This window comes from Geospiza fortis, unplaced genomic scaffold, assembly GCF_000277835.1.
Source record: "Geospiza fortis unplaced genomic scaffold, GeoFor_1.0 scaffold603, whole genome shotgun sequence".
Classification (NCBI taxonomy): Eukaryota; Metazoa; Chordata; class Aves; order Passeriformes; family Thraupidae; genus Geospiza; species Geospiza fortis.
Genome location: NW_005054460.1, coordinates 1,415,531 through 1,433,118, shown reverse-complemented (window position 1 = coordinate 1,433,118; position 17,588 = coordinate 1,415,531). Strand labels below are relative to the sequence as shown.

Sequence of the window (17,588 nt, the reverse complement as noted above, 5' to 3'; positions counted from 1 at the left end):
CCCCCAGGAAGCATGGGAGATACTCCATAAGGCCGGGATTTCCCTGTCATCACTGTCATACCCACTGCAGCATCTTGGTGCACGTTGGTGGCCCAGTGGGTGACCCAGTCCCTGTCTCCGTGCACCCACAGCTGTGCTGGCAGGGCTCCATTTGCAGTGTCAGGCAGGGATGTGGGCGGTGTAAGGTGCTGGAGCTCATACACTGGAGTCATTCACCTTCTCTCCTGAGCAAATGCAGGATATTTATTTTCTGTTCCCTTGAGCAATGAGGGTTAGGTTGTCAGAGCTTCTCATAAAGGCCTTCAGTTACTTTCTCTCTCACTTCTATTAGGAGTATGAATGACTTGCCAGTAATTTTGTAGTGCTCTTTAAATCAAGGAAAGTAATTTTATGAATAATGGAAATGAGAGGGAAAAAATTCTTTATTTGAGGTGCTTGGATCCCATATGCCACTTGATTTTTTTCCCAACACCAAACTTAGAAAAAAGTAATTTTTTTCTATGTCAGAAACTTCCTTATATTTTCAGCAGTTTGCAGTGGTCCAGCAGTGGAAAGATTTACAGGGAAAGATTGGAGATTACTTGGCTGAAATTTTGAAGAGTATAGAAAGTTTCCATTTCCATCCTGTACATGGTTAAATCCCTGGCAACAGGGCTTCACACTGACCTCAAGAACTGCCTTGGAGGGGGCTCCATTGCAGGCCCTGGAGTTTGGTTTAATCACAGAATCATAGAAAGGTTTGGGTTGGAAGGGACCTTAAAGATCACGAGTTCCCACCTCCCTGCCATAGACAGGGACACCTCTCATTAGACCAGGCTGCTCAGAGCCCCATCCAGCCTGGCCTTGAACACTGCCAGGGATGGGGCATCCACAGCTCTGGGCCATGTGTTACAGTGCCTCATCACACTCACAGAAAAGATCAAATCTAAACCTGCTCTGTTCTGTGGGAATACTTGTCCTTACACAGACCAAATCAAATTATAACATTAAAAAGCGTGTTTTAATACTGGACATTAGCAGATTTGTATTTGTATTTAAATATATAAGCTATCAGACTGTTTTTTAACCTCCACATTTTTCTTCAGATATGTGGTCAGGCCTTTAGAGAAAGCTACAGATACACAGATACACAGGAGATTTAAGAATATGCTTTATGTCTCATCTGTTATATCATTTGCCTTTTATAGCTTAATTATTCATTGAAGATGTATGTTATTTTATTCAATATGTTCTGTTGGAAGAAATCTAACTTCAAGCAGTTTCAAAATTACGTGATGTTTCTTCTGTGCCATTATATAGTATGTAGCAAAAACCTGGAAGCCAGACTTTGAAGTTGGAGGCAGACTTTAATCAGAGTGTAATGCCCAGATTTTTCTGGAGATACTACCACCTACGCCCTGGAATCTTCATTCTGCATCATTATCACCTTAAGTATTTCTAGTCACTAGTCTAGGTTTTGGGTAAATGCTCAATTTCTCAAATTTTTTTTGTTTTGTTTATTGCTGGGCTGTTGGGGTTTTTTTCTTTTTTTTTTCTTTTTTTTTCCTTTTTTTTTCTGTACATGCTTTTTGATCAGAAATAAGAAATACTAATTTTTTAGAAGTGTATCCCAGTTATATCCCCTATATATAGAAACAGTTTTTTTCTATAGAGAGTGAAAGCTGCTCTTATTTCAGTAGGAGTCATATGCCAGACGGGGAGCTAGTAATCTGTATTGTAGATCTGCGTTGCACTTGGCACATACATTTATTTTACAGCAAATTCAGATAAAAGGTTATACCAAAGTAACAAACCTATTGTTTTGATCTCAGACTGCCCTGGACCTTTACTACATAAGAACTACAGGAATTTTCAGTTAAAAAGTGTCTAAAATGGAATTTAAGAAATAGTAAAAATAATAGCTGTAACATTTACAGTTAGCTGGTACCTGTAGGTGCTCCATTAAGGATAATGACTGTTGATATTCAGAAAACAGACATGGTCACAGACTAACTAATCTTATTTTCTAGAGGAAAAAAGATGAAGTATAGAGGATAGGATCAGATTAATATCACACATGAATGTTTTTTGTAAAAATGTGTGCCCTCCTTTATACAGTTTCTTTTTGTATTCTCACAGCTTTTACAGTAGAGAGTTAATTTTGATTTTAGCATTTACAAAAGGAATTTCAGCAAAAGCATTATGTTCTTCTGTAACGAGATAGTAGCATTTAATGAGTAGCTTCAGTGGTGCCTGTATGGTGAAAAATAGCATCTGTTCAGGAAGACCTGCAAGCTCAGTTCCCAGATAAAGACACATTTTTAAAGTTCTAGTCTCAAGTGTTAGGTCTGTTCTAGTAAATGAAGTGCTCCTGCTTTCCAGCCCTGAGGGTAAGTGGTACAGCAGGGCTTGGTCTGCTTGGCTGAGCTGTCCCTCTGCCCCCAGACAGGGTGCAACTCCTTTGGAGCTCTCCTGGGTCAGTGCTGCCCTGGAACTGGGCTCATGTGTTGCCTGGCAGAGTGTGCCAACACTCACAATGGGCCACAGCCACGCTATGGGAAGGACTAGGAACTAAAGGCCATGGGCCCTTGGTCTGCCTTTGTACACTCAGACACGTCCAGCTGCGTCTGGACCTCCAGGTGAATGTCAGCAACCACAGAAAATGTGAAAGGCTGGTTAGGAGAGACAAGGGATAAAATGTGCTCAGGTCAGGCAGCAGTGTGACAAGCAAGCAGGACTGTAGTGTACATGTGAAAGGTTTAAGACAAGAAAACAAGTGAGGTTATTTCACGTAATGCTGTTCCAGCCCTTGCCAAGGCCACATGCAGACAGTTTCTATAAACTTTGGCACCACCTAGCAAGGATTAGAAATGCTAGAAACAGGGAAGGTGGTGATAGAGTTAAAAGGGGTATATTTTGAGCACAATAAAAATGTTTTTACTGTATTAAAGAATTTCTGTTAAAGAAATGCAGGGATCTGATACAGAGGAGCCTTTGTTACTGCTTTGTGCAAGACCTTAATGAGACCTTAAAACTACAAAGCCTGTGGTTTTATGCTGCATTCAGTGTAGAGAGTGAGTGAGGAGATGGCTACTATTCCCAGACAAAAGAGGGACAGAGGCTAACAGTGAATCCAGCATGCAAGAAGTGTAGGTACACAGAGTGCTTCCTGTGGGAGGAAGAGGAATAGAAGCTGCAGTGTGTTCCCAGAGGAAGCAGCAATGTAACAGGTCCATAAATGCTAGATAAAGTGAGACAAATTTTCCAGGGTCACAGTGCTTTGCTTTTGAAATGTTGCTGTCATAGCTCAGTATGCTTTCAGAATTACACAGTGGATGTTTTCTGAGTGTGGTATAGCATGGAGCAAGCTAGATTGATGCCTGCTAAATGACTGCTCTGGTTTGGAACAAGATGTTTCAACCTTACCCAGGATGATTTGCTGTGTATATATAGTTGGTTGAACTAAGCTCCTGGCCAGCAGTGCATGTGGCATCCCTCTGATGTTAAAACATGTTGCAACTGCTCAGGTACTGACTTGAATACATTCCTTAAGGGGAGGGATAATAATGCCTCAATTTGCAGGAACATGTTGAGCACCCTTGGGGAATGAATGAGAAAGAAACTAAATATTACACAGTGTCAAGCCTTAAAATGCTAGGGGATAAGTTTTAAATAAAGAGATTAGTTGGGTCTGCTGGTTTTTGCTTGCTGTTTTGTGACTTGTACTTTTTTGTAACCCAGCTTTAACAGAAAGAAAATGTGACTTTGATGTCTTGTACCCCTCTTTCCATGCACCTCATGGTGTGGCTCCTACTATTTTCAACAGATTTTGTTGTGTAGAATAAATGAACTTGGTGTTGAGAATTGGCAATTTGGGAAAACATAAACTGCATTTAGGGTGCTTAAAAATATTGACATGCTTTTAATATTACTTGCCTGAGTATATTTCTAATGGATTTACAAATAGCAAGTTACCTAACCTGGAGCTTAATTGGATGTACGCAGAAGAATTCTGTGATGGCTCTTGGTAAAGGCTGTATTAAAATAGTACCAGAAGCATGCCTGCAATTTTAGTATCTTGTGTTGTGGTGGTGGTGGTTAGCCTTAGTGGGTATTAGATGGGTGACTTCCAGTCAGTTGGGTTGATTAATTTCAGACCTGGACTTGAAATGATCTCTGTGTATATTGTGCTGAATCCTACTGCTAAGTAGCAGCTGAATAACAGTTTTCTTTTTGCTGTAACTCAGAAAAAAACCCCAATCTGGAATGAAATCAAAGCTTTTCTCTGGCCATTTTAATGGGAAGAAAACATAAAGTAACACTTTGCGTTGAAAGGCCAGGCTTTTTTAATTGGGGGTTCACGTGTTTTGTACTCTTGGAACAGCAAAGACCAGGACGCCTAATGGTGTCAGAAGTCTTAATCCAAAAGGATGTGGTGTCTGAGCAGTGGGGCCATATGTGCCAGTGATAAATCACATAGGGAAATGTCTTGGTCTTCAGGGAATGCCTTTGGCAAATTTGTGGCACATGGAGAAATGGTTGCCTCCAAGACAGGACAAGGAGCTTTTGGGAAATTATTTGAACTCTTTACAGTACCTCACCATTCTTCCTCATTGGTAACTATACTAATCCCACTGGGAAGCCATTCTGTCAAGCACCCACTACTGTGGTCTGGAGGGCATATTCTCAGGATGCAGAACAGAAAAACATTTTAGTTGGGTTTCTTCATTGTCTTTTTGGTATTCACAGTTCAAGGAAAAGTACATTATTTAGGATTATTTTTGTGGATTGCATGGTGTGGGTTGAGGTTATGAGCTACAACCCTCATTTCCATTTAAATTTTATCATAGCCAAAAATTGCTGAAGCTGCTGTACCATTACTGGTTTTATAATGATGGAAAAAGCTCTTAGTACTAAGAGAGTGTAAAAACTGATTTTAAATCTAGTGGAAGGACTAACAGATCCTTTCTAGTTTCATTCATGTTTGTACTGGGTTTGAAACCCGCATTGCAAACTTACTGCCAAGTTGTGATTAGGGTTTGTTTTGCATGGCTAAAGATGAACTCCACATTTAACTAAAAGATCTTTGATATTGCAGTGCCACAATTGTGTATTTACCTAAATTAATTGGTATGGCAAGTTTCAGGTAAAGTTTTGCAGTGCTAACAAAGGTAGGACAGGCAGCTTCATTAGGTTTGTTAAATTCAGTGCTTGTCAATTCAAGGGCATGCACAATAGAAGGAATTACCTTAGTTAGCTCTGTATGTTGTTAGGAGATTAATTAATGTTAGGGCACCTGACAGCTTTTGCTCTCCTTATTTTAAGTGCAGTTAAAATATTAATTCTTTTTCTGTGGGAAGTTTTGATATAATATGTTGGGATGTCTGAAGAACAGACATGCATTTGTAAATAGTGTGCCCTTGTTATACTATCCATTGCAATTAGTTTTTTTCAGTTTTATTCATCATATCTGAAAATTTAGATGAAAAACTATTAAGAAATAAGCAAAGTAGAGCTGAAGAGTTCAGATCACATGAGAAATTTTCAGCTCTCAAGGAAATAAAAAGGCGTTTTTGTTCATCTTTATAGAGGCAACAGAAGAGGACAAACCAAAAAGGATAAAAGGCACAATGATCATATTAACAGAGTATGTAATTGAGGCTGGGGACCTGTGGAGATTTAGAAAAGATTTTGCCACATACTTGAACAAACAACGTGCAGAACTGCATGCAGCAGCATACTTTTTTGTTTATCACAGTTGTAAGGATAAAGCTTTCCTATAGTGACTGTTTTCTAATTGAAATCTTTGATTTTCTCTGAATTCTGGACTGTTGCCTAACTTCAGTGACATCACAGCTCAGCTTCACCCAGTGGTTTGATGCATTGGGGTGATTTTTTTTATCACCATATCATATGTGAATCTAGAGCTTCTGAATGAGGGGGAAGTCTGAGGTGTAATGGAAGACAGTTTTGATTCAGAGTTGACATTTTATGTCCTTTCCTTGGCATGGGGTTTTTGACACCAAGGAACCTGCTACAGAACCTTGTACTGTATGTCCACATGGTGGTCCTTGATTGTGATGATGGAAGAGACCTGTACCTCCCTAATGCCACAAAGTCAAACCTCCTTGACATTCTTGAGCAGAAACTCTCCTCTTCCTCTTTTCTAAGTAATCAGACTATCCCTGAAAAAAACCCCAGGAAAATGTGGTAGGCATATGTACTAGCAAAGGGTACCTCTGACCCTGGGGTTAGGTCTCCTGGTCACCACAGTGTGTGAGCACTGCAAACGTGGGGAATCAAGAAAAGTGTGTGGGGCACCAAGAATGGTATGGGGTAGTTGAAGTCCAGCCATCATTCCAACTGTGTTATTGCCTCAGTCTTTCTGAGGCAGGTTCTTTGACAAGCTGTTCTGAACAGGGCTTAGATTTGTACCTGAGTGGGGACAACTTGTTTAGTAAGTTCTAAAACAGTGACTCTACACATAAACTGCTGTAAACACGTTGGTATTTTTATAACTGTGTTAAGTGATAGGCAAATGGTAGGCCTAATTGTATAGGTTAAATAATATATTTTGCTTCATCATCTCATTTGTAGAGTTCCTGGGAAAGTAACAGGGGATAAATATTTGAAAAGATAGAGCTAAAATTTCAGTTTTGCATGATTTTTTTTATTCCTTTCTTTGCAATGTTTCTGTTATTGACTAAAATCTCTAGAATTGATGATTTTTTGTTTGTTTGTAAAATTTTTGTCTATGACTGTGTATTCTGGCATGGTCTTTCATTTGTTCTAGTAATCCTTCCATCCCTAATAAAGGCATGAGTCTTTCTGGCACCCATCCTTTTCATTTTTCAGTGAACAGTGAAAAAAATAAGTTTAACTTCTCTAAGCATTTTCTAATTACAGCAGTGGAAAAGCTAATTGGGCTGTAGTGACATGGTACACTTCACTCTGCATCTTCAGTCATGTTTTTTGGAGAGTTCTGCTTGAAAGTCTCTGAGTTAGTGTTTCAACTAAATATAAGCCAAGAATGAAATATCCTTTAATACCAGGTTATTACTCAGGCAGCATGCAGAGTTTTGACTGAGAAAGAATTGTGGAGGTTAAACAGTTTAGATGGTTCATGTAAATAACTTCAGGCTTCTCAGCCTTCTGAATGCATTAACAGAATTTTCATGTGGAATATTACTCTGATATATATGTTTTAGTAAAGATTAACATTGTTGTAACTTGAGCAAGTGTCATCCCAGAAGAAGTGAGGAGAAGGATGTGACTTCTTCATCGACTGGGAAAATAAAGTTCAGTTAAACATCTTTTTCTGTTTTGAGATATCAAATCCCCTTCAAATATAACATTTTATTTTAATGGGCAAATATTATAGCTGCTAATTTGGATCTTAAACTGTTTTGCTAGGTATTAAGTTCTGGCAATGGGAAAATCTACATGTGCCTAATGTTATTTATAATGCACAACTCTGATTTCAAGGATTCTTTGCAGACCAGAAGTATCTGCTGTTATTCAGATGTTGTTCTCCTCCCTCACTTTGTGGTACTAGGTATTGTTTTCTTGAACTTATCATAGTTTTGTTAGCTTCCTGATTCATGGTGTATTATTTACACTTTCCCCCCCATCATTTCTGATACAAATTGTGTCTAATTTCTAACACCTACACAAGATCTCAAATGGCAACAGCAGACTTTTAATAAATTAAATGATTAATGGCTCTTAATGTGGAAGCCAAACCCTTTGACTTAGGTGTGGCTGCGGCAGGAGCATCTTCTTTGCATGGAATGTTCCAACTTGACTGGTGTTTGGGATGTTTATGTGTGTTTTCGTGGCAAGGCCCCAGCCTGCTGAAAAATCTGCCATAAGATGACTCACAATATTATGACAGAAGGTAGAGTCATTGTATGTTACTTAAAGGCCATTTAGTTTAATTTGGTCTTGATTATGCATAAAACTACTTAACAATGCTATTCAAATTGATGTAAAATAGATTTATAGTACATTACAAATAACTTCTACAAAACTCATATATTTGCTTTATAGCCTTAAAAAATGGAAATGTTTGCCATGATGGACAATGCTTTTAAATTAAAATGTTTGCTTCAACCATGACAATTAATGTATTAGAGGATACTCATCACAACTGCAATTTCAACAGTTATTTTGAGTCAGTGGACAGGTATCTCTGCAAGCTTACAGCAAGTAAAAATGACATTTATTTATATTTAAAATTGCAAAAATCCCCACTATTAAACAAAAGGAGCAATATGGCAATCAGTGATTTTTGGATGATGAGCCGTGTTTTTGGATGCACTTTTCTCAGGTTAAAAAAGTCCTTTACTGAGCTCTGTGAGGCAAACTCCTTTCCCTGTGGCTTTGCAATACATCCCTCTATAACTTGTGAAGAGGAGAGGGTGATCTGCTGAGGGGGCGGCCCCCAGCCCTAGGCAGCGTGATCTCGCTGTGCCTCGTGCCAGGTGCTTTTGCATTCGGGTGGTAATGCTTGTCTTTTCCCTTTCATAAGCCATCAGTGGACTTGCTCTCTGTCAGCTGTGGAGCCTTCTGTCTGCTTTAAAGAACCAAAGACATGCACTACCAAGACAGGCATGAATGCCACCTTCTGTAGTATTTTCTCATAGACCAAGACTTTAGATAAATATAGACCAGTTAATCTAGTTCAGTATACTGTGTGCTAAATGTATAATTAACTGGAAATGGCAGTATTCATTGCATTTTTCCCTTGTTCTTAAAGGGAACTATATAATAATCCAATGCTGGTAGGAATTGCAGGGATGGGATATTGTGTTTAAAAGATGGGGAGGCATCTCACAGAGTAGGCTCTTCTTTAGCTGGGTGGTGAAGTTGCAGCACCGATGTAAAATGATTTGTTATGGAAGAGCAGTTGTTTTTATTGATTTCATTACCTGTATCTCAGTGAGAACCATGTTACTTCTTCAACTGAATGAAAGCTTTATTCTAAGGAGATGATTGTGTTAGTGTCTCTGCAGCTTGCAGCTCGTTTTCTGGGAATAGTCAAGGCTTTTACAACATGTTCTTTCATGTTCTGAGAGTTGGCAATCAGGCAGTGCAAGTGATTATTCCTGGGACATTTTTATCAAATGTGAAACAAATGTAAAGGAGGCAGGAGGAAAAAAATAACCTAAGCAACAGTGTTACGCTTTCAAAAACCCGATTCTCTTGTCAGAACTGCTGTTAAAGCAATCTTTATTACTCATACCATCTCTATTATTGTGGCTGAAACAGGAGATAGTGGTGCTCAGTTTTCTTTTCTAGTATTGTCTTTCATTTTTCATGGATTTTCTGTGCTGCTGAGAGCAACAGCTGATACTGGTTTCATTGCATTGTTTTCGTTGCACTGAAATTCAGAGAAGAGCAGCGTGAGCTTGATCATGCTCCCACTGAGCATATTGGAAGTGGAAAACCCCGCTGCCTCAGGAGGATTATATTGCACTGCTTACATTTTGTTATTATTAAATGTTCTTTCAAGGCATAATGGGTGCAGTGTTATTATCTGTCTTGTAGACTTGTCTTCAAAAGAGCACAAGGAACACAGTGATTCTAAATGGCTGAAAAGAAATAGATTTTTCTTTACAGTGCCATTGTAGTCAGTTCAAAGACAGGATTGTACTGAATTTCCCAGAGTTAATACCATTTTGTTGTCGAGGGAATTTAGAGTGCTGCCAAATGAAATGTTAGCATTAATTTTGAACAATTGTATTTAACAGTTTTATTTCTATCTCTTGCAATTATTTAAAACTTCTACGTGGTAAAACTAAGAAAATAGTTTCTCTAGAAGCAAAAATGAGAAAATTTAAGAACTGAATCTTTTGCTGAAAGTTGTATGCCTTTTTTTTTTTTTGTTTGGTGTTTTTTGTTTTAGGTATTTTTTTCATGGTGAGTCTGGTTTTCAGTAATGTAGGATTTCAGAAGCAAAGGTTTCAGACCCTTGTGGCTGTAGTTGACTTCAGTAAGATGAGCTTTTGCTTTTTTTTTCTGCTGAGCTTTGCTCAGCATGTTTGAAAATTCCATATTTCCTTTTGGTGGACAGCTGTGAGAATTCCAAGTGCTGAAAGAGACAAGGAGCAGCACACTGAGAATCACAAAATCTAAAACTCACCTCCTACACAGTAAACATCAAGGACAATATTAGTTTTGAAGTTTTACATTAATTTAAACATTAAAGTAGTGATGCTGGTACAGGATTGATACAGGATAATAATTATGGGCCTTGAAAATATTTATAGGCAAAATTGGCTTAAGGCAATTATTCCATTAAAGCAAGCATATTGCGGCTGGAAATGGAGTTTAGCAGGATGAAGGTGTGGAGTGCATGGGGCTGAGAGTTACTTAGAACTGGCACCAATGCATATCTGAAAGCAGGGCTTAAATGCATTTGAAGAAGACCTCTTTAAAGTTCATCAGAAAATATTGACATGATGTTTTTGTGACTAAGCTTTGTTACTGTGCGGCTTCTGACACATGCTGAAGAATTTGATGCAGAATGACTGAAAACTTGTGAAAGCAGGAGAAAGTAACTCCCTCCTGTAAAAGAGAAAAGTGAATTTAATCTCAAAGGCAGTGGAAAGGACAAGATGTTGAAATACAATGTCAATGAACATGCATAAATATGCATAAGAAAATAGAGGTGTATACAAGGGATGGCTGGAAACCAGCTTGTACATGAAGAGCAGAATGTTGTAGTTTTCTGCTGCTTGTGTTTCTCAGTTAGGAGCGGTCTCAGCTTGTTCACCTGATTTTAGTGAAATCCTTTTATAATGAAAACTCTGTTGCTGTGTTAGTCCATGCTCGTGGTTTGATTTACCAGTACAGCAGTAATTTAAATCTGGTAAAGAGTTGTAATCAAGTGTTGCTGTTTTTATTTGACAGGCCGGACCTGATAGACATGAATACCGTTGCTGTTCAAAGCAACCTCGCAAATTTAGAACATGCTTTTTTTGTAGCAGAAAAACTTGGTGTTGCCAGACTTCTGGATCCTGAAGGTAAGAGATCTACAGATGGCTTTGTTGCAAAACCCCCAACACTAAAAGAAAATCCAGTCTGCCTGCAGGTTGTAGCTGTGGGCATTGTTACAACTATGTGATAAAGCACTGTTCTGTCTTGCTCTTTTAGATGTCGATGTTTCCTCACCTGATGAGAAGTCAGTAATAACTTATGTGTCATCACTTTATGATGCATTTCCCAAAGTACCAGAAGGTGGTGAAGGCATCAGTGCAAATGTAAGTAGGAAAACAACACTTGTGTATTGTGTGAGCTACATTAATAAAATTCTGAATTTCAGATCCAGAATGTTAGCTAGATCTTCCACAGGACCGCTGTCACACTTTTCTTTGACATAGTTTATTTAGGCTGAGATTTTAGAGTCTTAGCTATTTCATGTCATGGACATGAAAATATTTGTGCAAAGAGCTTAACTGAAAACAATGTGTCTGATTTGGAGAAAGATTGAGTCAAAGTTCTTACTTTTCAGTTGTGAATGTATAAATTATGCCTTTCTGATTCTTACCACCTTGAAATTTATTAATCTAGAAAATATTTTGTTTTCAGTAGAATTATTTGGGATCAAAACTAAAGACCAAAATCATATATTTGAAAACTTTAACTGATCTTTAAAGAGCAAATAAATATTGTCTCAGAATTGCAGGATTTGAAAATCTATTTTCTATATACGTGAAGTATTCAAAGCTGAAGCAGAAATGATTTCTTGATGATTTTCTTCTGTAATCTGGGTTTTGCTTTGGCAGGATGTTGAAGTCAAATGGGTTGAATATCAGAATATGGTGAACTACCTCATGCAGTGGATCAGACACCATGTCACGATAATGTCTGACAGAACATTTCCCAGTAATCCTGTGGAACTGAAGGTGAGGTGTGGTGGCTTGGACTGCTTGCTGGAATTACACTTTATCTTACTGACTCAAAGCATACTTGAACAAATGACGTGCTTGTTGATTTATACAATCAAGTCAACTGCAGAACAGTACTGCTCCTTAACCTTTTCAAAGTATAATCAATATGTTGCTAGCATATGAACAATAAAAAGGAAATCTTTACTTTGTCACTGATTGTTTTTTGTGGAAATCTAGTTGAACAGTATAAAGGTAAGCTTGTGAAGAATATTAGAAAAGCGTTTGGAGACTAAGGTTATATTCACTGTAAATAAAACTTGATGTTATTTTTCATGTTTCTGTAGGCACTTTATAATCAATATTTACAGTTTAAAGAAACAGAAATTCCACCGAAGGAGACAGATAAATCAAAAATCAAGCATCTATATAAACTGCTAGAGGTAAGTTTTAACATCATTGAAATGTATAGAAGTTTCTTTTCTGTGGCATAAAATAACAAGTACGTATGAATTTTTAAGGTCTGGATAGAATTTGGACGCATCAAACTTTCTCAAGGCTACCATCCAAATGATATAGAAAAGGAATGGGGAAAGCTGATCATTGCCATGCTGGAAAGAGAGAAGACCCTTAGGCCTGAAGTGGAGAGGTATGCTAGTGAATATTTGACACGCTTTGTTAATATATTTTCTGTTGTTTTAACCCATATTGAAATTTGTAAATATCTTCTTCTATGATAATGTCCATATTGTTTTTTTAGATCAAGCATTTCTGTCTTTGTTCAAGGTCTGAAAGTCTCTACCTGCCTAGAGGCAGGTCCAGACATAAACAACTTTGGTGGGCTCAGAAGGTTGTGATGAACAGCATCTGTGCCTCAGATCATCAAAGCACTTAGGCACATATATAACCACTTTCTTTGTGCACTTAGTCAAAGCTGGGTTTGTACCACTTCACTATCTCCTTCCATCTTGATTCCATATAAGGACCGTCCTCATCCTTTACATGAAATGTGTGTTTTTCTTGGTGCACAGCATTGTAGAGGTTGAAAAAGTTGGTGGTACTTGAGAGCGTGCCAAGTGTTTAGATGTGGAAAGGCACAGTAGCCTTTCATGACAGTAGGCTGTGGGACACGTTTTACATCACTGATGACATATTAAGCATGATTAAAGTCTTGATGCAGTCTGAGAGCATTTTTAATGGTATGTCTTTTTAATTTCTGTGGGAGACACAGGTGCTATCCATTCATTAATTTAAAAACCCTCTTAAATGATTTTTGAGGCTTCTACCTGTAGGTAGATATAAATACCTGGATCTGGATTCATTCTGCTTGAGTTTATGCATCCAAAGGAGACATCTAAGATCTGAATCACATCCTAGAGAATCTTGTTGCTGACTTTCTGGTGAAGACAGGGTGACCTATCTCTCTGGTTTAGGTACCTGAAATTAGGTGTTAGGAATCCAGACCATTGTATAGGAAGCCCTTAGCAAGAGAGATTTCAGTCAAAGACAGTCAGAACTGATTAAACATGTGTCATGCTTACAAGAGCAAGAGCGTGACTGAAATGGCAGTAGGAGGTGTTGATTCACAGCACCCAACTGTGGAACAAGTTCCTACAGAGGACCATGAAGTTGTCCGCACTGAGCTTTCCCTCTTATGCAGAGCAGAACACTGGAAAGCAGCAGCAGAAATACAGCCTGCTAGGTCTTGTAGGTTAATCTGTCCCAACCTGCTGAAAGCAAAGTGTCTGGCTTCACCAATAGAAATTCTGTTCATACTTGCAGAAAGCGGGATTATTTTTGTTGAGAATGTGTGTAAATGACATTAGTTTATTTCTATTTTTTAAATGGTCTGAGCACAGATAAACAAACATGAACCTAACTTCCTTCCCATATTTCAGGAAGGGTAAACACACTTAGTGACAGATCATATGGTAGTAGTCACTACAGGTGATGTTCACTGTAAAATGAGAGAGAAAATGTCATTAAGTGCTTCTGGCTTAGTCGTCAAGTTGAAAGTATTGATTGATGTGGACACAAGAATGTAATTTGTGTTTGTTGCACTGGTTACCAGTGCATCTCATCATTATGAGGTGCTGATACAGCTGCTGGGGTGAAATTTGATTGTGGCAAAAATGTGACTTCAGCCAATACTGAAACCTGGTGAATAATAAAACTGTACTTGAAAGTCTGTTGAATACATCTCAAAGTATCAACACAAACGCACAGACAATGTGTGGCCAGATTGGTATATGGGATCAAAATTAATATGGTGCCGATGAGGAGAGTGCCAGACTGAGCTGTGGTTTGCAAAACTAGCAAAGAGATTGGCATTGCTACAGGGGTGTGTCTGTGCCTTTGCAGAGCTCTGCTGCGTAAACAGTCACCTTATGGGATGGGTGTGGTTGTTCAGGAATCCTAAAAGCAGGCACTGAAATACTGAAAAAAATCACCCCAGCCCAAAATCTGAGTTAAAAAGTAAACTTGAAAGCAGTGATCAGATTTTTCTTACTTATTTTCTGGTCAAAACAGCTGGAAGCTATTGGCTGTGCATGTGGAAGAAGATATAGGGAAATTTTCAGGAGGACAGTGTAGTGGGACAGGGCAGTTAGTGAAGATGCCTGCTTGGACAGTGCGGGATTGACACGAGGTTGGATGGTGTATAGGTGTTTCAGATTATATTGTAATGAGCTGATTAACCCTGATTACTTCCCCAGTTTTATTGTGCAGTTTATTTGAAGGAAAAGGAGTCAGCCCAGCCTGGAGGTTATTTGTACTGCACTGTTGAGTGTGGATTTCTCCCTTCACTCCTGTTTGAAACTTTCCATTGAAGAGTCTGAGGGACACCACAAAGAGTTCTTTTAGTTCTTACTTGGTTTATAGTTATTTAGTGACACTTCAATAAAATATTTGGTGTGTCTGTTTCCTAGAGACGGCCCATTGTTGCTGCCTAGTCTGTACTTGCAAAGCTTTAATGCAAGGTAGGGAAGCCAAAAGCAAGGTAGCGTACATAGCCCCAGGTAAAATCCTTTGAAGAGCTGGCAGAATATTAATTGCTGGGTTTTCAGTGTGCATACAGAAGTCTATATAAAGGAGGAGTCTAGGTGTTTCAAGAGCCAGTAGTGGAATTTCATCCCTAGAAGCTGTACATTTTGCAGGGCTTTTAGCTTCATTTTTCAGCAAATGCAAACAGCCAGAAGATCTGTGCTCTGGATGTAAAGATGAATAGCAGTAGTTACAGCTATCATAGCAGTGATTCGCTGTTTAGCAACAGCACGAGCACTCGGACTAGCGTCGACTCTAATGAGAATTTCCTTTCTGTTAATTGTGGTCCTACGCTGATTAAATCTTGTATAAGCTTTGGTAATGGAACCTTAGAAGGGAACAGGTAACTTGACATATGCCTTTGTGCTTTGTGGTAGATGCTGTTGATTCATTTGTTTGTTTTTAAAGTCATGCAGCATGATTGTAAATATAAAAATAACATAGTACTTTTTTATTTTCCTGAAATGCTTTGGCGTCTTCTAGGTTGGAGATGCTGCAGCAAATTGCGAACAGAATTCAGCGGGACAGCCGGAGCTGTGAGGACAAACTGATACTTGCCCGGAATGCTCTGCAGTCTGTAAGTCAGTCAGGGATTTTACTTGTCTGTAGTCATAGATTTATAGAAGTTGAATGGCAAAAATTTCTTAAGGGTTTGTGAAGGCAACCTTAATAGCTGCTACTTTTATTTTCATTGTACTGTTAAGGTAGCATTTCTTCAAGAAAATACCACAAGTTGCCTAGGGTGTGTTCTGTAGTTAATTAAATGCTTCACAATTGTCTCAAGATAAGAATAAGTTTGGTTTTTTTTTTTTAATATAATTCTCAGAGCTGATATCTCTTTGGTTTTAGCTGCAAGGCTTGACTCTCTCTTCTTTGTTAAGGACACCAAGAGATTGGAGTCAGGGCTCCAGTTCCAGCATGAGGCAGAGATAGCTGGGTATCTTCTTGAATCTGAGAATCTTCTCCGCCAGCAAGTGATTGATGCCCAAATTCTTATTGATGGAAAATACTATCAGGCAGACCAGCTTGTTCAAAGGTACTTTGCAGTATGTTAATGTGAATAAATAAATGTCCCAAATATGGATTCCCATTATGGAAAAAAAATTCAGTTGTTTATAACTATGCTTAAACTTCATGGCCTGTCACTGGGCACCTAAATATCGCATATTCTGGTGGGTGCATTGCCCACAAATGTTGAAGACAACAGGAGCTATTTGTACTTATTTATGAAAATGAAGTCAATCCCTGGACATGTTTTAATGTTTAATGTTTACTAGATATCTGTGTGTAAAGAGGTTAGCTTGTTTGATTGCATGCAAAACACATTTAGAATTTACTAAATTTGATTTTTTAAATGGAGATGAGATTCTGGTGACAGCTGTAGGTGTATTAACAGGTAATAAGTGGAGTAACATTAGGTTATGTGTAGCACTGTGTACAGTGCTGACAGAAAGAAGCATTTAAACTGCATAAATGTTTTATGAAGAAGTGGCTCCAAAGTTTTTTTGGGGATTCATCCTTGGACTGATTGAGATGAAGTGCATAACTCCTTGGCAGTGAACTGAGGTGTTTGATCTACCCCAACATGTAGTGTCTTGTAAGATTTCTGGTTTGCTGATTGTTCCCTGGATTTGTGTATGGTGCATGTTAGTGCCTATACCATTTTTTTAGACTTTGCCTGATTTCTGCATTTATTATCCGTATAGAACTATAAGCTGCTATTCTCTGTACTTTATAATAAAAATATTTGCTTATAATATTTAAGTGCAACTAACGTGTAAGAGGTAACGTGAGCTCATATCACTATTCAGTTGATCATGATAAACCTTAATCATAAGCATTCACTGGGGTTTTTTTTAATTCTGCTTTAATAGAGTTGCAAAACTTCGTGATGACCTGATGGCCCTGCGGACCGAGTGCTCTTCCGTGTACAGCAAGGGGCACGCGCTGACCACGGAGCAGACAAAGCTGATGATATCAGGAATAACAGAAAGCTTAAACTCAGGATTTACAGCAAACCTAACGCCTGAATTAAATGCTGCAATGACACAAGGTTTAACACCTACTTTGACATCTGGCCTCTCATCAGGGCTGAGCTCCAGACTGACACCGACCGTGACTCCCGCCTACCCGTCAGGCATCCCGCCGCGGTTAATTCAGAGCTACGTGACAGGGGTCGACAGTGGCACTCTGCAAACACTCAAACTGATGCAAATCAGAAAACCTCTCATGAAATCAGCTTTCGTGGATCAGAATTTGACAGAAGAAGAGGTGAACATGAAGTTTGTCCAGGACCTATTGAGCTGGGTGGAAGAAATGCAGGTAGCAATTCTTGCAGAAACAGTCCACTTTTAATGATTTACTTTTTATAGATCATGGCTAATCTTTTCTTCCTGTTTGTAAGGTTCAACTTGATCGAGCAGAATGGGGTTCAGATTTGCCAAGTGTTGAAAGCCATTTAGAAAATCACAAAAATGTCCACAAAGCTATTGAGGAATTTGAATCCAGCCTTAAAGAAGCTAAAATCAGTGAGGTACTGCACCATGTTCTTTATTTCTTTGATTGCTTTCTTACTGCGTGACCCATAAAGTAGTGTTGAATTTTAGAACTGTGTTTGGATTTCACAGTCTTACCTTTATTTCTGATCTCTACATGACTTATGATGAAATCAGAAGA

The 17,588-nt window shown here is 38.6% G+C and overlaps 1 protein-coding gene across 1 annotated transcript in view; it reads left to right on the top strand.

Annotated features, from left to right (window-relative positions):
• The window catches only part of DST (dystonin), a 167,307-nt gene that overhangs the window by 11,112 nt on the left and 138,607 nt on the right, over positions 1-17,588 (top strand). The window contains 9 exon segments of the mRNA XM_031062760.1: positions 10,894-11,006; positions 11,137-11,243; positions 11,769-11,888; positions 12,218-12,313; positions 12,392-12,519; positions 15,396-15,489; positions 15,794-15,948; positions 16,787-17,234; positions 17,317-17,445. Coding sequence (XP_030918620.1) covers positions 10,894-11,006; positions 11,137-11,243; positions 11,769-11,888; positions 12,218-12,313; positions 12,392-12,519; positions 15,396-15,489; positions 15,794-15,948; positions 16,787-17,234; positions 17,317-17,445 — 1,390 coding nt within the window.